The sequence below is a fragment of the Periophthalmus magnuspinnatus genome, chromosome 9 (assembly GCF_009829125.3).
Source record: "Periophthalmus magnuspinnatus isolate fPerMag1 chromosome 9, fPerMag1.2.pri, whole genome shotgun sequence".
Classification (NCBI taxonomy): domain Eukaryota; kingdom Metazoa; phylum Chordata; class Actinopteri; order Gobiiformes; family Gobiidae; genus Periophthalmus; species Periophthalmus magnuspinnatus.
Genome location: NC_047134.1, coordinates 14,406,508 through 14,432,882, shown reverse-complemented (window position 1 = coordinate 14,432,882; position 26,375 = coordinate 14,406,508). Strand labels below are relative to the sequence as shown.

Sequence of the window (26,375 nt, the reverse complement as noted above, 5' to 3'; positions counted from 1 at the left end):
TTAGTACTAAAAGCCTCGATGTCTTGATACATGAGCTTATGCAGTCTTTCCAACACTTATCAGCGAGAAGAAGCTTTATTTAGAAATACCAGGAGTCCTGCCGCCTCAAGCATCCAAACCCATCACCATAGAAACAAGTAGTCAACATTTGAGGATGCAACGTTTTCCCATATCTCAAAAACTCACTCTCCATGACACCCTATGCCCTTTTTAATATAATTTCAATACAGAGAAAACAATGGCATGTTATGATGCGGAGAAATAAGAGAAGGATGCTATTTCTTAAACCAACAAACACAGCTACTGCCTTCATGAAAAACTGGTCTGACTTTATATAAAACAGTCTTACTAAGTGACCCTTTGGTGAAGCATCACACTTATCTACAGGACATTCTCACATGGTGGGCGGGATTTCCTGTGGGACCCCTGCTGTGGAGGCGGAGCATAAAGCCTTTTTGACTAAATGATTGGCAGCTGCTAATTGGGCCAATGTAGCAATAGCACAAACATTTACATGGGGTTGCATTCTTAACACACCTGTCATAGCACTACAGTTCAACTCATTCATGGTCATGTTCATTCCACACTCGGTGTTAAGCCACTTTTGTAACCACAGCTGCCCTGGGGCAGACTGACAGAAAAGAGGCCAATCTTTTCTGTCGAGCTGAGCATCCTCAAACCACCATTTTGTAGTTGTGCAGCACAGATAGGCTGCATTTTATCCCATCACAAATATGGATAATGGATAATCACAATTAAAGAAATGTTTTTTTTCAAATAAAGGAAATTACATTTAAAAGGTTATTTAATACATTTGCTCCGCTAATTAATAAAGCTTTTTTCACCATTCATAATAGACCATAATAGGTTACATTAGACATGTCTTCTAGTTCTGTGTCTGTTGTGTAAATTGGTGTTAATGTTATGCAAAGGTGGCTGAATTATAGTAACTTATCAGGCTTATCACTATAGTTTGACTGAACCTCACATAAAGAGTTTAAATTTACATTTAGCTAGTTTATAAATAAAATATTATAGTCTCACATAATACCAACAGTACTAACATAAAACAAGTGGGAATATTTTGTATAAAATGACTTTGCTCATATTTCAGGAATACCCACTTGTGTTGGAGTGAGTGAATCACAAAGTGGGCAGTGTAGGACCCACTACAGTACTGACAGAGGTAAAAACAGAAACCATCAGATTGGCTGCTCTGCTCTGATACTTAAACAATTGCTATATTACTTACAAATCACATTACATTTTTATAGTTTATGTATGTTTTAATTGTCTAAAACAAGTATCATTTCATTTTTAAAAGCGTTTATTTAATTATGTTTTACTTATGCTTGTGTTTGATGTGTTGTACAGAGGAGGTATAGTGAAGGGGTCAACAATCTTTTTTTTCCTCCTGAGAGCTCCTTTTGTTACGAGTATATATCCCTTGAGAACGGGCATCTGACTGTGTACACCTGGCATGGCCCAGATTTGGTTGGAATTTGTGAATAGCCCACACTATCTACAGTTACTAGCCTAAAACATAATATGATGACAAATCATTTAGATGATTGATGTATGTTTTATAGGGGCAAAATACAGTTCAGGTACCACCAAAGGCCAAGTTGCTGAAACCTTTCACGTCTTCAGTTATACATTTATCAGCCTGAGGGAGGAAGATGAGCCCTCTTTTGGTTTAATTCACTTTCATCACTTCCTGTTCGGAGTCCTCCTCAGAACGCTGCCAGTGGGTGGGACTTTGTAAAGATGTTGTGGGTGCGTGCAGGGTGCTGTTTCACCAGGACTACCCAGCGGCCCACCATCACCACCCTGCTCTCCAGCCTTCTCTGTGTGGGAGAAAGAGCTTCCCTTTGTCATCATTAAGACTTACTCATGCACCTCCATATACTGTGTATCAGTGATGCCTCTCCTCCTCCACGCCCTGCAAACCCACACCTACACCAGGCAGCACCCACGTCCTTTCCCCTGCACTTCGGAGAGCCTCCTTCTCCCTGGTACTTGCAGTCAGGCTAACAGACGGGTAGAGAGAGCATGACAGATGGTGTTCACAGCTCTATTTCTGAGGCTGGACTTGCAGCACCACAGCTACTCCCCCCTCCCCCCACTCGCCTATTCCACTGCAGCCAAGTGCTTATGACAGCCTCCCTCATCTACGCCTCGGTAATTAAGTCCATTCATTTGCAGGGTTATTGTGAATTATAAGTCTGCGTCTCCAAGTGAACCAAGCAGAAGTGTTCACAGGTTAAATATGTTTGGCTTTATTGGGTGATGAGATATTTAAAAGAGAGAATAATCAAAGTTTAAAAAGAGGACTGATCGACTTAGAGGATAATAGGCAGACTAAAAAGAGTGGAGTCAGAAGCTACTATATCAGCAAACCAATTTAAATTGATTCTTCAGTTCAAACCTGGCCAGGTTTTTGTTCCAGTGAGTCTTGGGGAAGCTCTGGTTTATCCGTGTAAGAGTACTGGTCCACACTATACACTGAGCCTTTCCATATCTCCTTCAATGTGGTTACCACCAAATTTGTATGCCTTGAAAGAACGTCTAATTTACTATACTTTTCATCTGACATTTACCCATTTGCTTGCTTGCTTAGTTTTTAAATGTCTGTATTTATATGATGTTATAAGCATAAGTTTGTAACCAAACCCAGTAGAAATGCTTAGATAGTCATTATGATACATGTTCCTTGTCACAGAGGAAACTTTATTTAAATGGCGCTAACATAAAGCTTCACCAGATGGCTTCACTTTTCTCATACGGACTATGAACCCGAGGTACACTGCACTGCAGCCACTGAAGAGCAGTGGTGCTCCGTGGAGCAGGCTGCTGACCTCTGGAGCCAGATGGAGGCAGCTCACAAACCGCTTCACTTCTCCACCACGCCACCTTGTTTTAATGTGTCCAGCCTTTGCAGCCATGTGGAGCAGGTGGCACAGCGCTTTTGAACATACTAAAGTGTGATATGTGTGTGAGACACCAGATACAAATGAACCGTATACACTTCTTTAAAATTATATAGTAGAGTGGAGTGGCCAAGGACATAGACCTTTGGGGGGGGGGGGGGGGGATGATCTGAAAGCTTGAAATATAATAATTATAAACCATGTATTTGAGAAGAGTAACAATCTTAATCTACAGTATCTACATTCAAGTAATGCCTTGGCAGAGTGAGAAAATCTACTAGAGATAGAACAATATATGGGGTGGTTGATATATCGGGTCGATATATGGACTTTTTAGCATATTGATTATTGGTCTTAAATCTCCAGCACAGGCCGATATTTTGTTTTGGTCAATCTGCTGCCTAAAAATACACACAAAGCTACTAACACTTTAAGGCAAAGAGACAGCAAAATGTGACAACAAAACTCTTCTTCTTCTAGATTTGAGGTTAAAAAAAAGGGCTTGGGGGAAGTTTGTAAATTTAAAATGACATTTGGGGAAAATATTCAAAATCGGACCAAAAATACTGGCAGAGCTCATAGGCCATCAGTCGCTCTGGATTCTAAACAATAGGTTTAGGCATTGGCCATGAAAAAAAAAAAACAAAGCATATTGATCAATCTCTAAACGCTAATCTTATAATGATCCACAAAAGTTAGTGGTCACAATAATTACTATATTGACTTATCGTTCAATATATGAAAACTGGGACAATATATTTTGGGGGTCAATATTTATTGTGTGTACAATTTCTTTGCAATAATGGGCAGGTTTTTGTCATTTTTGTTGTAATACAAGGCTGTAGGCTGTATCTGATTTGAGCTGTAGAATAATTCACTTCTAGGGCTAATTACTGGTTCATTCAGCAATTTATTTGCTGCACCTCATGCCTTAAAATCATACTGTTTATTTACTGTTGGTTTACTGGGATTGGTTTACTGGGATTATTATTGCTTTTGTGTCAGTAGCATAAAGTAGTCTCAATATTATCGTTTAGCTTTATATTTCTCTGTAGCAATATATCATGGTTCAAAATATGTTATGGCCTAAGCAGATTTGGCTTGAGACTGGTTGGTAGAGTGCACTTTGGTCATAAAAGAACAGGTCTAGCCAGGGCAGGTTATGAGGAGTAATCCTTGATGTGCATGAGTGCATTGACAAATTAATCCACTTAACAATATAGCCCACTGGACTAATGGCTTTAGTAACTCATTTGGCTTTGATAATGAGGTGAGCTGGAAACACAAACTGTCCAGTTATTAACTGAACTGTATCCTGACATCAGCTGACATGTAATGTGAAGAACCTAGACTTCTTCAAGCCCAGTTCATTAGCTGAGAAGCGTATTATTACTCGAATCACTGGATAAGAAACTATCCACTTATAACTATAATCTATCTGATCTCATTTGCATACATTACAAATTCCTCTTCACACAGTGGCCTTGCTGTGTTGGTCATCTTCTTTTCATAGAGCATATTGGGTTTAACAGGGCAGTGGTCATAGCATTTTAATAAGATAATTTCATCCACAGGCCATTTCTCTTCAGCGTGTGTGTGTGTTTGCTGGTAGTGACGAGTCTACAGTGATATTGAGGGAAGCCCAGAGTTCCCAAGGTAACAGTCAGATTGAGTGGGGGTTGGCTGAGTCATTTGAAGGGAATCCTGGATGGTGCACAAGGCTGCCCACTCGCCCTGCCCTGTTAGCTTCATCAGCATAACAAGCAAATAAAAGCATTGACATGTCCCCATATAGGGCTTGCCTGGCTCACGGGGGTGGCACTGGAAAATCCCTGTTTCTTTTTGCCTACTACTAGCAGCAACACAAAGCTTACAGTTATCTAACAAGATTAGAGATACAATTTTTGATTTAGATTTTGATGAAGGCTTTCTAAGGGGGCGGTTTTGAAAATGAAGTGTATTAATAAAAAGTTTGGTAAATGAAATCTTGAGTGCTACAGGAAGTGATATAGGAGTAGGTGGACAAGGCGGTGAACTCTAAGCCCACATGATTAATCCAATTATTAGAAATTAAAAATGGATCAACAGGCGTGTAATTGACCTCTTAATTAGTTCAAGGTTATTTTTTGACTTTGATGACAATTTTGCACTGAGTAAAATATTTTTTTTAAATCAAATAAATCTGGTGAATTTTCCAAACTGTTCTCACTTTCATTTAGAATCAACAATCATTTATACCGCTGAGGCACGATGGTTTTGAAGCAGATAAAATGTTGCCATCAAAGCGGAGCATGTTTAGTCATTAGTGTGTAAGAGTGGCCATTTGCCTGTGTCCATAGTTATGTGTGTTGATAACTCCGGTTCACGCAGTGTCTTTAGTCATTAACAACTGAGAGCCAGTACAAAGGGATTTAAGAGGCCGCATTACTGTTTTGAATGGCCGGATGTTTAATTCTTCTATTATAATTGAGGTGCGAGCGAGACAGAGGTTATGGTAACTGCTGGAAACCTGTCCCACTTCACAGAAAGGTTAATGAACCTTACAAGTCCTATGGGAGATGGAGTATGCTGTTAATTTGACAAACGTGGGAAATAAATGCTTTTATGCTTTTATTGACGGTGACCAATAGCGGCCTTTGCTGGGAATGAAAGGTTTTAGTCTTTTGGGTGCTTTGCTATGGAGGCAAAAACAATAACGCTGAATGCATTTGTTGGAAGAAACTAAGTACATAATTGTTTGAACAGCCATTTCGGGCCAAAAAGCATCTTCATTATTAATTCCTACTTTTGGAGCATACACTGAGTGAAATGTACAGTAACCTAATTCGTGTTACTGCCTTTGTTCTGAATACATTTGTGGCAATGGGGGATTAAAACCATGTATTTTTAAAATCTACATATTTACGCAGACCGGGTTTTAACATTGAAAGGATAATGCACTGAAAGCATGGAGCTAACCTGAATTAGTCTATGGGTTAGTGGGGGAACATTGCAAAAGGTGCAGATGACACTGATCAGGACAGAGGTTTTAGGCACACACCCAAGTGTATGTATACAGCATGCATGATAAAGAGATTAAATGGATAATCCCCTTCCTATTCACACAACCTGATGGAGGCAGCGCTTAAGGGTTACAATGACAGACTTGGCTATGTCATCACAAATACATTTCTTAAAAACGCATATGTGCAGTCTCGCTTTTTTTAAAGACATTCGATAATGCTATACTTGGACCTGGTTTAGTCTGAAAACTGTGGTGGTGTGAACAGACCAAAATTACTTACTAGCAGCATGACCATTAGTTTTTGCCATAAAAAAATAACATTGCTTCATGTTACGGTGCTCTTTGCTAAAGTAATATAAATTAAAAATGTCATTCAAAAAACAACAAAACAATCTCACGATTTCAATTGTGGATCAGTAAAAATGGTCTAAATCTACTCTAGCCACAGAGAAGTACTCTTTATGGACCCAGTCTTATGCCTGGATGAATATGAAGCGTATCCAGAGCGCGCCAGCCAACTGACTTCCTCTGACACTTGGTGAGGTTGGTAACTCCAAAAGAAGAGAAAACTAACTCATCTGGTGGTTTTCATTTTAGTCTCCACTGACTTAGTGCCAGATGACCTTCCTATACATCTATCCAAGCAAAAATGTAAGTTCTTATATGGTGTTATTGTGACTGTGACACCAGCCAAAATACACATTTATAAGCAGTTAGCCATACTGGAAACACAAACATAAGCTACTGCATTATGACTTGTCAGCCAGCCTCTCTATCCCTATGTTTTTCACCCAGTCCTTCCTGACTGAACCAACTACTTCTCTCACCCTCTCTCCCTTCTTCCCAGTGGCCACACCACGGGCACCAAAGCACAGTGTTTGCCAGAGGAACCCTTTGTGAATCCGAGCTCCACAATCCCTCTTAACCTTTGACCCTGGCTTATTGTTACCTGTGAGCGGCGCAGGCTTGTATATAGCAGCGCAGTATAGTGTGCAGCCCTGCAAGCTGTTTGTGTTCTTGCGAGTATGGGAGGGCAGGAGGAGGAGGGTGGGAAGACAGGGAGCTATTTAATCCTCCCCAAAGGAACTCCCCTCTCAACCCGTATCGTGAACTCGCAGGCAAATCGCGTAGCTGCCAGGCACGCCACACACACACTGCTGTCTTTTTAATTTCATCAACGGCAAAGAAATCTATACAGTGCTTTGGAACCGAAGCTGGGAAGAAGTGAACTATACAGCAACCCTGGAATGTAAACAGGTTCCTCTCCAAGTGTAGCATAAAAATACCACAGTGCAAGAGAAAAAAACCTCTCGGCGATGATAATGGTCAATAGTAAAGATCAGAGGTCTTAGTAGATTTTATGGTTGTTAGTCCTACAGCATATCAATAAGAACAAGTTGAACAAATCCAAGAACAATTGTAGAGGAAAACGCTTGCACACAAATTATTTCAGTATAGAAGGGAATGAAAAAAAATTGGCTTTGCAAATTGCAAAAATGTGTGTGTGTTTTGCATGTTATGTTGAAGCATTATCTCGTCTGATTATTAGGATTGCTGTCATTAAAAATCCCATGATAGCAAAAAGATGTAGGTGTATTTGTACAATAGTGGTTTACTATTGTTAATTGTTTTACATTAAGTCTTATTCTTTAAGAAAGTATCTATACAGCATTAAAGGATAGAGAGTTCTCGTATCAGTCTTTAGGTATGTATAAACAAAGTGGGTTGTATCAGGATGAACTTGTTGGAAAAAGAGGCAATATTAACACGCATGCACTGTAGCAACTCACACGATTAAAAAAACTAAACACTAGAATTGGTGGATAACATTTACAATTTGCATAGGTACAAATGTAGTGCAATAGCTGTACAGTGTGACAATCCATGTTGTACCAAATAACTGAATACAGTCTCATACCTTCATTAGTTTATTATAACTTTTGGATTACTGACACTAATAATCATTACAATGAGTTAGACAGGCCACTATAATATGTGCCAAATTGCATTCATAGCTGTCACACTTAATTATCATGCCAAAATACAAGAAAATACATTGGCTGCAGGAGGCCCTTTGTGAAGTTATTGTTTTTGTGTACAATTAACTGGCAATCCTGCTGTATACTTAAGTAAGGGCTATTTTAGGTGAACATAATTGTTAGTGAGTTGTTTTTATCAGCATGCCTCACTCCCCTTCACTGTACCCTATCAGGAGACGCCCAGCAGCCCCCCTACCAAACCTGACATTTGTCCCTTCTTACCCGCCCCTCAGTTTCCCCTGGTTTCTCTAAGCAACGGTCCAGCCCCTCTCAAAGTACAAAGTGTCAAAAGTGGACATTTTGCAGGGGGACAGGTAGGCCGCGCCACCTGTAAAACACTCTCACTCACACGCAGGGCCGGCTGCCAGAGATCCTGCTTTACCGACTCAAGTGGATAAGGAGGGGGTATATGACAAAGACGACAGCTTGTGTGGGGGAACATTGTCTGCGGCTGCAACCAGAAATCTTTTCAGGAAAAAAACAGGATTTTATACACAATGGTCGTGGGTGTGAAGAAAGGGGGCACATATAAAAGAAGCGCCATGCAAAGCTATGCCGGTTTCAAACTGCAGTTGGATGGGGAGAAGGTCCAAACTGTCTCGCAGTGTGACGGGCCAGATCAAGGAGGGCTTTCCAGGTTGTTTTTTTTCTTGGAGAGAAATAACACCAGATTTATCCAGGACAGTACGCAACAATATACGGCAGTGGGCTGATCCTTGAATAAGCAAATCCTAAAAAAGTCATTTATTTCCACAGGTCACATTGTGTAGACAAGGGGGATTTGCCTTTCTTGGAAAGAATATTAAGCTAAATAATAAAAAATGACATTACTTTGATGTAAGCGAGGTCAGCTGTGTGAGCGATGGTGGAGATGCTCAGTAGACTATCCGCTGAAATAACGCACAGTGTTTGTTGTATGTGGACGGGGGATGGAGCTGACAAAGCGGAGGATTCTTATGTAATTCTCTCTTTAGGTGGCGGAGAACAGTGAGAGCAACAGCCCACACTAAAGAAAATCAACCTGCTTGTAATGAGCAGCAACAAGCACTGGACGGGACTGATGGTTAAATTTAATAGTAATGAGCAGGTGGACACAACTAAGTATAGGCCTTTGACAAAAGCCACTATTACAGATTACCACAAGTACTGCCACTGGATCAAACCTGAACCTGGTTGTGAAGTACAACTCGTCTGGACCATTTAGTAAACACAGAACTATCCGAAAAAAGTATTTTGGATACTTTGAAAACAAGATTTGTTAAATATTACTAATATGTTGACCTATTTGTGATGCTCTGAGTAGCTTTTTGCAGAAAATACTGTATGGGTCTTTGTTTTTTGTGGTTTGTTAAGATGGTTTATTAAATAAATGACTTCCAAAAGCTGCAGTTGTGTAGCTACACCTCTGACATTTGTCTGGCTGCCTCTGTCAGCAGGATGAGCACTGCCTTAAATGTTAAGCACCTCCAGCTGGGCCTCCATGTTAAGGGCTATTGTTGTCGACGAGTCACCAGGGAAAATACACAGAGCTCTGAAAAACAAAGAGTGACCATTGGGGTCAAACTCATTTACAGTTAAAACATGCACATGATTTTGTATTTTAAATTTAGGCCCACTTAATTTATTGTTATGTATAATTCTGTATAATTTATGAATCACACTCTATGAATTGTCCAAACTTTGCAATTACCCATTCACAAAGTAGTTTAATACGAGTTTCACTAGAAAGTGTAAGTTTAAACAAAGACAGCAAACAGGTGTGCCTCACTGAGTTTCTATTACACAAAGTTTCTTCATACAACTGAGTGCCACAAGCAACTTGTGTGTAAAACTTTGTGCAACCATAAACAAGTAAACTGTTAACCTGGTTTATAGGCATGTTTAGCAACTTTGGAAGGAGTTTAAAAAATCAAATTTAAAAAAAGAGGAAAAAATGTTAGATTCCTTTTGCGCCCACCCCCTTGTTGTAAGATATGGATGTCCCGTAAGGTTATTTGTGTTTTCTGGAAAATGAAGTGCTCAACTGGATTAAAAACACAGTGCATATGTTTGGAAATCTGTTTCCTTGGGCGTATGAGTGGAGTGAAGCAGCAGCTTGCGTCTCCTCCAAGAGAGAGGGCAGACACTCTCATCATTAGCTGGGCGACAATGTGCTCTCTACCTGCTCCAATCTGCACAGCCAGGCTCCACTCTGACGCCAGCCAGATGTTCCCGGCGCGAGGTGCAAAGTACGAGAGGGGAAAGACAGGCAGAAGAATGGAAATATTCAGCCTGTGACTACACAATAAGAGTTTAATTATGAATAATACCAAGGCGTCTTTGTTCTCGCAATGAAACTAGCTATGGATCGCCTGGCCTTTGGGAGACTGTTTTTGGCTTCCATATGGGGGCAGCTGTCTGTCAAAAAATAAACGCTTAAATCATAACATGCCACAGTAGGGATAATTACAGGCAAAAGAACAATGCAATTATGTATATTTATTTGGATATGTATTTAGCTAAACAAACTCAAAGGCTAACGCAGAGGTTACAGATACCATTTTAAACACTCATTACTTTGTCGTCTCTGCACTAATGATATCTGACTGAAACTAAACTTGACATCGACTTCAACTTGAGAAGACAAAGATAAACCGCATATGTAGCTCAGTGTAGGAGCAGATATGTTTGTGTCACAAAGTTGCCATATGCAGCTGTACTTCCTCAAGAAAAAAACATGAATATTTGATTGTTCCCCACTAATTTTTCAGTTCAAATATTGTCAGAAGGTCAATCATTTGGTAAAGACAAACAATGATATAATTTTGCTTGGCTCAATGAAGAGGGGTAATTCTTACCACGTTGGCCATTTCCATGAACTTACAGATGTGTGGGTCAATAGCTGGATACCCTTTGTCACTGCACGACAGATTCAATGCCTTGGGAGGAGTTTTAATTTAGCAGAGATTGTTCTCTTTTATAACACAAACAAAAGGTGTGACAAACACCTGTATTTTTCATAGCATTTCTTCTTTGGTGCTTATTTAAATAATGCAGTGTTTTTATGAGTGTATTGTATTTTATTATTGTAAACCCATTTTAAGCAGCGTACTTGTGAAGAGCCGCACTAAGAGAGTTCCACGCCTGGGAGTTTGCAGATCGGACATGTAGAGGTGTGGAGCAGACGATCTCCGCAGGCCACACAACACACAGACACAAAGCCAGCTGGCCTGAGACAGTCACAATACTTCACTGTTTGTATTTGTCCAAAGCAGCCGCACAACACAGGCATTGTGTGCCTTTGTGCGTGCACTCCACACACACACATTCATATCCCTATTACCCTATAATCATAATAATCAGAATATTAAGAACCCTATGACATGTCCGGACTGAGCTGTCTGAAACATCAAGTAGCTTGAGACCTGAAACAACAGCTGGCCTGAGACAGTGAAGATGAGATGTGAAGCTGAAAAAAAACCCATAAATACACATAAAACTGCAGCTGGATTTGGGAAACTCTAGCTGTAATATAAAATATAATTTACAATTATAAATTATAAAATAATATCCCATTTATGTTTAAGTTGCCCAAGACAATATTGATATTGGTTTCTTTGTTGTGTTTGCTTATATTGATAACGATGCATGTTATCATAGCAGCTTTTGCAACTGGTAACATTTGCATTTTTATCACTACAAATAAAGCAAATAACTTTAAATTTAACTTTTAACTCAGATCCAACTGAAAGTCTTTATGCTGAAAAAGTTACCTGTGCCAAACAGTGCTCACCTGTCAGAGACAAACTCACAGTCAAGAAGCATCAAAACAAATGTGAAAAATCATCCAAACCTTAGGCTATGAGTTTGTCTAAATGGGATTTTACAGCAGTAATGAACAACTTGGCATTTCTCGGTTCAAGGAAAGAGCATAAAGTTTACCACTGATTTGCAAGTTCATATTGCATCATGTTGGCTCACAAACAACCCAAAGCATAATGAGGGAATAAGTGGAAGTAACCTCTAGTGCTGTATTTATATACGCTGACTCCATTCAGATCCTAATGATTTGCTTGTTACAGTAATTATTGCAGCGAGACCATAGCGAAACATCTGCATTGATTTGAAGACAGAAAGAGCAGCGAGCGAGAGGCACAATCTGGATAAAACTCTCAGACTTAGTTTAACAATCTGTTGATCGTTATTTTGGTAACAGCCACTAATTGATGTGAAGTGAAGAGTGCTGATGAGACTCTAAATTACACTTTCCAGAACTCAAGAGGTCATTGAGAAAAAGAATTTAAAATGGAAATGAATACATTACATTTATTAAAGCCTACTATTTAATAATAATGTCTTGCACTTGCACAGTACCTATAGGTTTATTTATTAAGCCAGTAAGGTTTAATAGGTAAACCTTTACAGGTTTATCTATTAAAGCACTACACTGTACTCATTCACTCTCAAGAACACAAACAGCTTGTATAATTCATTCATTCCATAGTTGGTGGTCCTAAGCTGTAGCCACAGCTGCCCTGGGGTAGACTGCCAGAATCAAGGCTAACAATCTGCACCCTCTGCTCCTCTGACCACTGTCTTTTTTATGAATTGATGTATGATGCTAATGTTGATTTTCATAATAAAATTGTACAATTAAATAAATAAAGGTACATTAAACTACAATTATCATCTGTAAAACGTGAAATCTATATCACTTTTGCTATATATTACTACGTTTGAGAGAGCTGGGTACATTTTCAACAAATATAATGTAATACTGTGTGTATACAGCAGGGGTGTGGCCTCACTCTCTACTGAACGATTTTGAACATTTCTCACAGAGTCTCAATCTCAAGAAAATCTTTACCTTCATGGACTCACGGATGTGGATAAAGAGAATGTTCTAATTATGGTACAAACTGGGGCACATGACCTTGAATTAATTAATATTTATGTGAAGAAAATGGCTGCAAGAGCTTGTACTGTTTGACAAGGAGATCCAACTGTTGATCCAGCTTACATTAACAGCTACGACCCCATGCAAACTAAATACAGCAGTAACTAAGATACTGTAGAATCAGAAGCAACAAAGACTGAATTGCTGAACATTACAGTTTTCCATCGCAAAAGAGGACCAATGCAATTTGATCACAAAATACTTTCTAATTTAAAGACAAAAAAGTAATTTTCAACAGACAGCACCGATCTGAAGAAGAATTTACAATGGCAACAGTTAATTTTTCATCACTCTGAAACCCAAGCACAGAGTACACTACCTAACACTTGTGTTATTCAATATTTTATTCGGCTCGAGCATTTAAAGACAAAAGCAGAGTGAGAAATACATTCACATTGACAGATAAAAAAATCAAAGTGAGGTCATGTGATGTCACCTAGCCACCCTGGTCAATTAAACACCTCCCACTGCGGTTGGCATCACTCAAAAGGCTCATTAACCCTTCTGACCAACCACCAGTCCCCAACAGAAAAAGCTTCCAGAGCAGTGGCCAATCGCTGCACAGGCAGAGCAGGTCAACACCCACACAAGTGACAGGAAATTGAATTGCTGCAGAGAGTGTGGTCTGTCTGAGCACTTGAAAGACATTTGTTTATTTGCAGCTGGTCAATGGGCCTGACAGGCAATGGCGTAAAGAGAGAAACAATATCAAAATTCTTGTTTCTGAGAGTATAATGGGTTTATACTGGTGGATTTAAAATCCATTTCCAAGTTGTGTAATATACAAGTTTTATTAATTTGAGTAACTTTTCGAGGAACGTGTTTGCATTCATAGTACACTTTACTAGTGCACTTAAATATGTTCTTATATAATTTCATATACATTTTAAGGATACAATTAAAATCCAATCAAATTATCATTTTAGATATGTAAAATCACAGGAGGGCTACATAACTCAAGTCTTTGTAAGACATGTTTTTGAGATCACCAGACTTAATCTACTGGTTGATCTCTCAGTTCCCGCAGGATTAGAAAATGTCTGCTAAGCACCAAATATTTCAGGCAATCAACAACTCAACACACATTTTGGCGTCAGAATGGAAGAATGTGAAAACAGACAAACAAAATGGTTGAAAGGGAGCGAAATATGAAGAGGAATACGGGGATCGGAGCGGTGCCCATTTCGGGGGTGTAAAATATGGAGAAGTGTGGAGCATTGGGGGAGCTGCTCTGCCTCGGGGAACAGATGAAGAGAGGAGGCCGTGCCAAGATGTGTCCTCTGGAGGGGGAGCAGAGGGAGGCCGCGCAATGGGAGGAAGACTACGACACTCGCTCCAACAGTCTCACACGTGCGGACCTTCCACAGCACAGGCAAACTGCTGCTGACAGGGCTGTGCAAACTTTCACAGCCATTTAGAAAGACTTACTCCCACACTTTTGTCACACGCATTTATAGCAAAAGATACATGATAGGAAACATTAACATTTCTTGAACTTGGCATCGTTTTTTCACGAAGTTTAGGCTTAAAAGCCATTCATAATTTTTCAGCCTTGCAATCGGGCCCTGGTGCAGATATAAACACGAGACATGCCAAGTGAGACCCTGAGATTATGAGAAATGCACATTTCCCAAGAACCATTGCTCCATAAATTTGTATGATAAGAGTTTGTAATCCAATCACAAAAGCTGTTCGGGTCCCTATCACCAAAACACATGAGGCTATCTGTAAATAAACATGAAGCAGAAGAATGTTGCAGAGTTTTACCTGAATGTCTGCGACCAGCCAATGCTGCCAGCAGGCGAGTTCTGGATTAGCACGACTTTTTGCATCAGGATCAACCATCACCAGGACGTACAACTTTTTCTGCAAGTGAAATATTTGGTCATGTTAGAATGTTCATTACAATATGAAATCAATAAATAAATTATACATACATACATACTTGAAAAACTCATAACAGTAAGTAAAACCACGTAAAAATCCTGATGCATTGACCAGTTAATTGGGAAACACATCGCGGTTTGTTGCCACACTGGGTGATAGCAAAATTACTTATGACAAGGTGTTGAAATACTTTGTATTCTCTGTTCTGTACATTTTTTGGGGAACTACCATGGCTGATTAGATAATATATCTATTATTGTGCACCCATTAAAAAGGCCAGTGAGAGTACCTCATTCCTTTTTTATATTTTTTGCCTTCATCATCATCAAGTGACAGCGTTTTGGATCATTGACCACATCCACTTGTTAGCATATTCACTGTAACTATCTGCCACTTACCCAGTCTTTATACCCCTCAATCTGTCAATATGATAAAGTGAGAGAAAAAGCATCTTAACTAACACTAGATCACAGCTATTGGCTGATGACTTGGCCGCTTAATTGCCGGAAAAATCTTCATTCTGTCTGTCCCTAAAAGTTAGAGAATTATGAGAGCAGATTGAATTATTGCTCGAGCACATTTGTCATCCCTGGTCCCGAGCCCAAAATCTGCCAGACCATATGATGGGATTTTTTATTTTGTTCACTTCCTCTACAAACAGAGATATTAGTGGATGCTCAATGCACAATATCTTATCGGTGCGTGCACATACTGTATACAGTGTACATAAGCTACTACAGCCAATTTACAATGTAATTAGAAGAGCAGCACAGTTTATTGGGGTGTGATATAAGCTGTTTAATGTGTATTATTTCTATGTCAGACTTTATATTGGGACAGGTGTAGCTGAAAATTATGTGTGACCAAAAATGTATATATCAGTATATTTTGTGGATAGTACCAAAGGCGATATTCAGACCATATCAGACAAGTCTTCAGAAGTCATGTAAGTAGAAAGTATCACACAAAATGAAAAATGTGCTATGAAATTTACAATATAAGTACAGAAATGGTATACTTTTATTTGAAAGATTACACAGTATGTTTTTGAGCACTTTTAATAGTTTTTATTATAGGGACTAGATTACTATTTTAATTCTGCATATCTTCAAAACAACCAAAACATAAAACAGCAATGACCAGTATGTGGTTTGAGGGTTTAGCTTCTTTGAATGAAAGTGCTTGACTGCCCACAACCGATGAATTTATTAAACAGTAAAAAATTCACTAACATTGCAACTCGGGACCAGTGCAAAGTTTGGACAATTAAGATTTAAATAGTGTAGAAAATAGTATAGAAAGCTATCAGTTAATAAATGGTGTAAATAACTAGTGTCAAAACAAAGTCAGCTTGTTGTAAATATAACATTCTTAAAAAACATTGTGTAAATGTTTGTTTCTGTCCTGTCAAGATGTTATTTCAGGCCTAGGAGAATTAAGACAATGTAGTTAAGTACGATAAAGAAATAAGCATGTATTTTTCAGCAGGCGCTCATTTTCAGACGGATTCTCTGCCTACCTGACAAGCGGTAATAAGCGTAAACAACTAAGCCTAATAATAGGATAATACTGTAGTGTGAGTGATAGTGCCTGCAGGTAACACACAGACACACCACTAACAATAAGGCCTCCTCCACAGCCTGTCAAAAGTGACTCCATATCAGTGTGACCCCCCGGGCAGCTTACCAACCATGACCTGTTGCCTTCTCAAGACTTGTAATCCGCATTTATACATGTTTGCTAGCAGGCAAAGGCACTGTGATAATGTAGTTACACTAATATTTAAGTACTGATGTATTCAAAAATAACATGATTCAAGCACATAAACATTAATCAAAATGACCCCAAGATACAATTATCGCTGAAAGAAATAGCAGTCTAATGCACATTTCACGAAAGTTAGCATGGATTTTCCATATTTAGAGTTATGTTAAGAGCATTTAAAATTTACAGAAAACTGTGAAAAAACATGGCCTAATTATGGTGGGCATTGCATTTCAATGACTTGTGCACACATTTGCTGCTTAAATTTCTACCTGTAAGAATCTGTCTGGTCCAGCTGGCATGGGCACCAATAATACAAGAGGCTCCCTCCTCTTAGCCTGCACTTCACACATTATGCTATGTACCCTTCTCTCTTACAAGGACATTTTCCCTCCATCTGTCAAAATCCACAGTAATTACACACAGATATGTGTGAAAGACTCCAGGGAAAAACAGATGCATATTTTGCCATCTGAAACCATTTTCAGGACTTTAACAAAAAAATGTATATCAAAACATGTCTGACTTATTTGTGGCCAAAAATAGGAAATAAATAAATAACACTAACATGAATAACACTTTTCGAAAAGAAGGCATGAGCGCTCCATTCTAGTATTATCCAAATTTATTGCTAGTGTATTAACTTAACACTGGGAACAGAGTCATTTTGTAGAAATGTCTGAGCTGTACATGTGGATGTGTTAGACATTCTTCACAGGTGGTAGCACCTGTGCTCCAATCTGCTCCTTTGGGTATGTCTAAATGAATTCAGACAGAGATTGAGCTTTATTCTCCTGAGATTAGCCTCTTACTGCCTGCTGTGATCACAGCAAAATGGTCTCCTGGGACAGGCTTCATGGCCCAGTCAATCTAGACCTCGGGTATGTCACTGTGTCTGTGAAACGGCACTAGAGCCTGTTGTTGTTTACATTTCAGGTATAATAGCTCCAAATTAGTAACACCATTTTTAAACAACAATTTTGGTAAACTAAAGTAATCAAGAGAAAGTCAGGTCTCTCTGAGGGTGAAACTACGGTCTTACCTCTGAGTGAACTCTGCTGAGAATCAGAGAGTAATACCGTACAGTTACTGTGCTGTGAGATGATGACACCACCACAGAGGGAGAGAAGGAGAATGAGAGGGGGTGAGGGGGAGAGAGGGAGAGAGGGAGAGGGAGAGAGAAAAAGGGAGAGGGGGGGAGAAGCCCCTGTGTGAGTTTATAAGTTCAGGCTTTATCCCTGACCTACCAGAAAACAGTGTCGTCCATTCGGCTGCCTATTAATACATTGCGGCTGATCCTTTGCTTCAGCTCATCAGCAATTGCATACAGAACCCTCAATGTTTCATTAAATGGCGAACTGCTCTGAGAGCTCGACCCATCGATCTCAAATCCCTGGCTAAGTAGCAGAAACAGACACACTCATTTGGTAATTAACAGGTATCTGTGTTGTGATTAAGGAACGGCAATGGCTTAGCAATCATCGACTGTAGCTTACAACAAGGTCAAAAGATCAATGTGAAAAAACGAAATCTTAAAAGAACAAGCCATAGCAGTCTAGATATGAACAGTTCAGTGCAAGGAGCATTCCAATTAGCAACAATTTAAAACAACTTTGTATATGACAGTTGTGTAGAAAGCTTTACAAAACAGAATGTATTTCCAGAGAGGCAAAAAACACATGGTGCAGGTAAGTAGTGGAATTTAGTCTGAACATTAGAGACCACACTAGAAGGACACACAGCTAATGCTTGACCTGCAGAAAACCTAAAGCTGTATTATACCTGTACAGTACAGAACAAAGGACAGCCTTCTTCAGGAAGTCGCAAAGGGCACATGCAAACAAAAATCTGAATGCTTTAAAAAACTCAACATTATTTACAAATATGCAACTAACTACAACTATGCAATGAAACAGTACAAGTTGCATTAAATATTTCTCCTGTACATTTTGTTTTGCTGGATCTTTATCAAACCTAGCATATCTGCTTTTTCTGAAAAGCCAAAGCTGAAAAGCCAACAAAAGTTGACACTTGCTGTAACATTTTGGTGGATTATTGACATTTAGTCATATAGTAAAATGCAAAAAGACTGCCAGTGTATTCTTAAGTGCTGCACCGTGCAGGCTGCTCACTACCTCCAAACCTGTCTATTTTTAACGCAGCCTTCCTCCCACACAGGAGTGAAGTGTGAAGTGGCTCATAAATGCACACTTCGAGGAGCCACATGGTCAAAGAAAAGTCACATGTGAATACAAACATGTATTCTAGGGCTAAAGACAACCTGCTGCAGGCTTGTGATTTATCCAAGCAGAGATGAGAACTGAGAAGGCAGCAGTTCAAAAGGACCACAAAGGAATATACAGCACAAGTTCAAATGATTTGATTATAATCACTTACAGCCTTTTATTTGTTACTGTGGCTATGTATTAAAACATCTTAGCATAATATAGGCAACAACTATCCAATTCACAGGGTTGTGCCCAGAGGGGTATCTTATTTAAAACCCGTCAGTAAATACTTTCATCAATAAACATGCAAAACTACCTTATTACCCCACTAAAAGAACAACTCTTTGCAAAACTCTGTTGAATGTTTTGAACTCTTGTTTGTTTTTGCTTTTGCAGTGCAGCTTGGATCCTTGTGAAGCCATAGCTAACAGTAAGATGGTTCACAGTCTGATTGGAGCTTGAGGGGGTGAGGGAATTAGTAGCTGCCTAGGGAACCATTTCTGCATTTCTCTCAACATTGACTTCTTTGAGCGCACCATGCTAGCGAACACAGCCGTGCTCATGTTAAGCTTATTAGTCACCCTGGATGTGATCTTGCTAGCTTAGGCTTTCAACACTTTCTAGTGGTGGCTTTACACACATACACCTACTCCCTGCCATGAAGACATTTGTGCAAATGCTTAAAAGGAGTAACTACCTCTAATAGGAAGGAGCAGGAACTGTCTGGTCGGCCCATGCAGGTGAGGTACAAGAACAAGGGCAAGTATTTTTGGCTCTGAGGGAAGCAAACCAGTCAAACAGGGCAAATTACACTAAAACTGTATTTATTAATCATAAATGGTAAATTATAAATATACAGAGGTGAGTTTGGACTTCTGAATTGAGAACATGCACAAACTATTCCTAAACATGAAACTAAGATAATTGGCTTGTCAGTGCTTTGTTTTTCCTGTATATCTACAATAAAAGCACTTTTACAGAGAAGCAGCACAGGCACATTCTGAGAACGAGGATGCCATGAGGGGAGCTTAGTTGTAGGCACTCTGACACCATTTCTATTTGGCCATCAGAGCTGTTAAAGGTGTCAGGGCTGTTCACAGGCACTGTGTGTTTCACCAGCCAAGATGGCTTCCACATTTTTTCTATCATGATTAATTATGGTTTCTGATGGTAGTACAGTGAGAAAGTGTCAATTATTCCCACATTTTCTTGTGCCCTCCGTTCAGTCACTGTTGTGTAGGAAGATGCTATTGACGCCATCGATGGATGGCGACCAAAAGGCATCTACATGGGGTGGCAAACTGTAGTGTCTATTAAGGGGTGCTATTGGTGGTGGGGGGTACTTGGCGTGTGGGCTGAACCTAGTCCAGACTGCCAGTTGACAGGGCCGGATTTTCCAGTATGGAAGACTCGTTTCAGTGGGCGATGCTGGGTGTTGGGAGACTGGGAGCGAGGACTGCCCAGGGCTTGGAAGCTCAAAGCCGAATATTTCAAACAGACATCCACCGTCTGTGTTCCAGTGTCACCAGCCCACCCGTCTGACAATCAGGGCCATGTCATCACATGGGCTGAGTAAATCAGGGAGCACTCTTATCACATTACAAGATGTGGTAATCACAGACGTCAGAGCACTCAGGAGACTCTGATATATACAGTACATACACAATATCTACCGTATATATGCTCAGTCAACCCTTCAGGATTCAGTGTGTGTCTTGTACAGGGTGAGGTCTCCAGGTGTGTTGTTCTGACTTCTTTTGTGATTTACTCACAACACTCCTGAAAATGTGGACCTTTATGTCTCAATGTGTGAATAATTGGTTTGACACAAATTTTTATCAGAGATTAGCCATATTTTAACAAAGGGCTAGCGTACTTGTACTTTTGCCCTGGGACCAGAGGTTCACGTTTTATATCATATTTATTTGATGTTGTGAGATGAAACTGCCACAAAATTGTGAACATGGTTTTTTTTGGGTTTTTTTTTTTTCAAAAAAAGGTTTAAAACCCCTGAGTTGCGACAAAGACAGGAAAAATAATAAAAAATTCATAAACCAAAATTTAAAGGCCAAAATTGTTAACCGCAAAATGTATTTACTTTATTATTTTTATTTTAGTATTTCATGTATTTATTTTGTATTAAATTAAGACAAAATATCGTCTTGTCTTGTTCTCCTGGACCCAAGCTTGTGTCTGGTCTTGTATTGGAATTGTATCTCGCCCCACCCTTAATATTTATGTGTGTCAAATGTATAAAAACATACAAAGATGTCTCAACTTTTATACACACAACTGTAATTTAAAACAGCAAGAGGAAAACAATCCCATTAATCAACAATTTGTTTTGAATTTTCAAAAATTCACAATGTGCATTCACATGAAGACAATGCATGTAGGAGAAACCTAAATAGTGCTAAAATAAAATAATTAATTTGACACATTCAGTCATGTATGTTATAGTTAGTGCTGTCAGAGAGGTCTTCACAGTAGGATAATGCAGACCTGTTATCACAGAAGGCACAGGTTTATGGTTCAGGGGCTCGTCCATTCATACAGAATAGGCTCAGACGCTCTGATAAAAACAGCACAAATAAAACTCAACCGCGGCTCCATCTTTGCCTCTCCCCAAGGGAACAATGTATCACCCATCTCAATGTGGCACATATTGAATCCTTTCCAGCACCACTGAGGCATTTGAATAAAACAGTCTTTTGCCAACTTGGATTGCTACAGAAATAAAGAAAAAAACAAGGTAACATTATTGGACATAAAAGACAGGTGTTAAGTCGTTCTATAGGACTGCTAATCCTAATCTTCTTTCAAGCAACAATTAATGACTGCTGCAATAGTCTCAGCATATATGTTGTTGTACTTGTAAATGTCAGCCATAACCTGTCTAACTCACATTTACCAAATCCAGAGGGATATGGGTCTGCAAACAAATAGGATCTTATCTGGATTTGCATTAATAAATATATAGCAATAATTCAAGGAGCAGAGGACGGATCCAATTTGATTTAATGTGTGGCCATCTTCCATTTGACAACATATTGACAAAATCACGCTCAAGAGCCTTATTGTCAAGTACAAATGATGCGCTAGTGTTTGTTTTCTTGTCATGTCAATTATGCTGATAAGAATAGGAAAAAAGATACATTTAAAGAAAAAACTTGCACAGGCGCATGATCAGCCTATCGGCAAATAAGAGCTATCAGTAGCTTGTGTTTTCAAAGGGTTACATCCGCATTCAAGCTAAGAGACATATTCGCTCTTACAGACACAAATCCTGTTGAGCTGAGGCGAGCGCCGATACCCTACAGCCCTCCAAGGCACAATTAGGATTTCATGGGGGGAAGAAATCTACATTCCTGCACACATGAAGAAGTCCTGTCTCCCTCCACACTGCAATAGCAACATTTTACTCAAGGAAAAACCTGGAGCACCACTCAATGGGATTTGAACAAAGAAATAAAAGAGGAAAAAAAGCTGTAGTTGTTTCACCAAAATACTATGGTTGCAAAAATCCAACCCCCTAAACCTCCCAGTTCCAGTTAATTTCTTTATTCTATTCTTTGCAAAATGAAAGGCAACCACTCACACATTTGTTTGAAGTGGCTGCTCGTGCAAAGCTCTACCACACTCAACATTTTGAAATTACCAGACTCAATCTCATATTTTAACACCTGTCAGAAATGTATCCCAAGAGCCAAAGGTCAAGTGCAGTGGCTCTTGTTTTATTTTGTTAAGCGATCAGTAACATGGCAAAAGGCATCAAGGGGACCGACAACAGTAGCTTACAATGATTTCACAATAACATAAATAAATATCTGCAGTATTTATGGGTCCATAATTAATAATAAATTACCATATAAACGACAGCCTACTTATTCATTTTTGTTTGTAACTCCTTTAACCATGTATTAACCCATTTCCTGTCACACTGGGGAACTTAATCTTACACATGAATCACATACTATATAATATATATACAGGTAAATTTGGTAATAAGCATTTTCTTTTGCAGTTATGTAAAGTATATGAAATTATGTTTTTTTCTGATAAATATAATAATCTGAGAAAAATTAGGCCTAGTTTTCTTCCATCAGTGTTATCTTTGGAAAACATTACATTAAATACCATGATGTCAATGAAATGAACCAAGGCTTCAGTTCAACAAATGTCTCCAACTTCAAAGATACAGTTGTAGTAATATGATGAGACATATTGTGCAGCCTGAAGCGCCTGTGACAGAGAGGACATTAGCCACACTCCATCAGGACCTTTGAGCTGCCCGCTCGGGGAAGTGCTGTCTGGACACAGCCACATTGTTTCTGTCACCACTGATTCCCAGATTTGTGTCACTTTCACAGAAAAGGTTAGGCACATCGCCTGTGTGTAAATGGGCAGAACTACAGCCAGGCATTAAGTTGGCACTGTGATAAGCATGCTATCAGTGTGCTTCAGTTTTCTCATTATCCACATACCTCTCTGACATTCACAGAAAGAAACAAAGCATCCTGCCAACACCTACTCCATGAGAGAGCTCTTTGAGATGGGCTCAGTGCTGTAAACCTCCACACCAGTGTGGGCAGCTTTGGCAGTGCCACTGCCTAAGAACACTGACTGTGTGCAACAGTTGGACTAATAACAACAAAAGAATGAGTGGCACAGCAGGGACCGGCCCGAGAACCAGGTCGCCTCCTGCCCACCTCTCTGTCTTCAAAGAAGATGTCCACAATACGCTCAGGTCTCATAGCCCTCAGAGGCGGAGAGCTCTAGCTTCAGCCACTGCAGGGTAACGCAAATCACTTTAATATGTTAAGAAGATTAAGCTGGATAAATGTCTAGATACATTTTTTGAAAAGCCACATAAATCGCTAGTGTTTTTATTCGGGGAGGGGCATTGAGTGAGTCAGTTGAGACGATCAACACAAACCCACCAAAATTCAATGTGATTGGCTAGGGAAAATTGGGTTTATTTGAGATTTTGCTTTTAAGCTTCTTGATTTTAAAACCATCCCACAATTTCTTATTATTTGTAACACCAACCTTTAGGACAACAAAGTAGTGCAAAACAACACTGGTCACAGTTTGATCAAGGCTTAGACTCAGCTGCTTATCCTGCTTATGCCGATATTATAGCTCTAATGCTGCTGGTCAACACTTCTGTTTACCTGAAGTCAAACATGAGGAAACTCTGAGTCAAGAACAAAGAGCTTTAGACTTTGCTTAAAGAAACAGAAGCACTCATTTAAAAAACCTAGAAGATTCTGTTCAACTATTGATAGTCCTTTTTAATCTTTAAAATTGGCAATCTTAAGTGTCCGCCTGTCAGTGAGCTGTTCAAGAGATCCGTAAAAATGAAAGGAAGAAATTGAACAAATAATGTAAAGGGATTAACAAATCATTTGCATAACATTTTACTGCTTCCAAAGTACAAGATGAAAACTGACAAGAAACACATCTCCATGTTCTTAGATCCATCAATGGACCTTAGAGGTTTTAACATTAGCTGCCTTTATATTCAAAGATTAATAAATCATACATATTTAAACCATAAAGAAATGGAAAACTTTACTGACAGGAAGGGACAATCATCAGATGCAAAACACAAGCCAAAGAAACTCATATATAGCATCTTTTGAAAGCACACTTAATTTGCTAGTGCCAACCGTGTATTAACCTGTTTTCCTAACACGTCTCTCCTTGCAGAGTTAAGACAATAAAGGCACAGAGGAGATGAGAGGATGGCATTATAGAGAGTTAAGCATTATGAGTAGCCCCGAAGCTGTTCTTAAAGAAGGTGAATCAGAGGATTGGGACAAAACTGGAACTAAACCCTGTGCCGGACCACAAATGAAAAGAAACACTAAACATTATGGGCAAAGTGCCACTAAGCCATCAGGGTCTTTAGAAAACTTCACTTTTCATCTGCCTGACTTTGTGATTGGTTTAAGGAAAAGGCTTTCAATGGAAGGTAACTCTCTTATACAAGCAGTAATCCAGAAAGATCGGCACAAAACTGGCAATTTGTTTTCAAACTACTTTGTAACTTTCACACAAAGTAGCCAGTCCAGATGAAGCTGTGTAGATGTACAATAATGTGAAAGTTTCAGAGAGGTGTGAAAAACAGTGAGCTAAAAGAGTTTTAATGAATAAAGTTTTATTTTTATTATGAAAATGTGTACCATGAGTGATCAGTTTACTTTAACAGAGATTCTGTATTGAACTCTTTCATAATATTTTGTTGATATCTGCCTCCTTATTCTCACAGATACAATAAAGGCAAAGAGCGTTTGATTGCACAGCTGTCCAGGACTCTGTTAGCATTGCTGCTATGAGGGTCTGTGTATGGCACATTCACTATGAGTGTCTTTTTATTTATTTTTTTCCTTTTGGACTTTCTTTGTATTCTTGGTTAATATAGTTTCTGTAAAATCTGTACATTTCAGTTTAATTGAGGTCAGATATTTCCCTGGTGGACAAAAGCACACAAAAACAGTATCTTATTGTGCCAAAGTGCCATCAACTGTAGGTGACAATGATTCTGAGACAAATATTAGATTTCTGAGGCTCCCATAAATAGAAATTTAATTTTGTGTGTTTGTTTAAGTATGCACCTCAGCAGATGCACTTCCCATGCAGATTATGAATGTCTGTTTGAACAGATCTTGACATCAATGTATATGAAGTGATGTGAATAATGAATAATAAACAGAAGCCAGCGCTTCATGTGCCTTTTTCATTAAAGAGCTGCTGCAGTCTCTACCAGGACCTTGTTACTGAACCCTTCCCAAATTTCAACAAATCAAATTTGACAATGGAAATAATAAATTGATTCAAAATTGTATTCCGCTGTATTTCATGTCCCAAAAGTGCACACAGGTCAAATCCTCAGTCTAAAGATTTATGCATAATGTTATGTCACTTTTAAATAGGAAAAGTCAAAGGATCATTAAATGCAGATCTAAGTCGTCTGATGTAAATCAGATGACTTGCTGTTTGAATAATCATCTGGACTGCCATAATCTTTTTTACACTGCTATGATTGCCATACCAATACATTTTAATGCTTATTCATAAATGTACACAGTTTAAGAGTTAATCTAAGTCTTCTGCACTTTTATGTTCAAAGAAATGTAGTGCCATTATATCAATATTCAGACATTTCTAATTGTCAGTAATCAGCTTGGGTCTTTTAAAAGAAATGGTCAGTAAAAGCATTTGGTTTGGAGCAGAATTCAGACTTTGGAGAAAAAAATGACAATTTTTGTGTTAAATGGAGGTGATTTAAAAGTCTATATTGTTTATGTTCAGAAAATCAATACTGAAAGCCATTTTATTTGCTTTTAATAAGGCAAAGTAAAACTGAATCAAAAATTCTATATGAGGATAAAAAATAGGGATGTTTGTCACCTAGTCCCAAAGAAATGTCATGAAAATAGTGATCAAAATGATTCAATGTACTTATACTACAGCACTACTGACAACAAGTATTAATGGCACAAAATCCCCAATGTTCCAACTGTCTCCAAACTGAATTAAGGACATGGGTCATCGCAGCACATTATAATGAAAAAGGAGAAC

General features: G+C 38.9%; 1 protein-coding gene across 2 annotated transcripts in view; it reads right to left on the bottom strand.

The window, feature by feature from the left end:
* Positions 1-26,375, bottom strand: part of LOC117376102 (phosphatidylethanolamine-binding protein 4) — a 42,267-nt gene that overhangs the window by 11,080 nt on the left and 4,812 nt on the right. For both annotated transcript variants that reach the window (XM_055224208.1, XM_055224209.1), the window contains exon 4: positions 14,677-14,775. In XM_055224208.1, the coding sequence (XP_055080183.1) occupies positions 14,677-14,775 (99 nt within the window). The remainder of the gene's footprint in view (positions 1-14,676; positions 14,776-26,375) is intronic.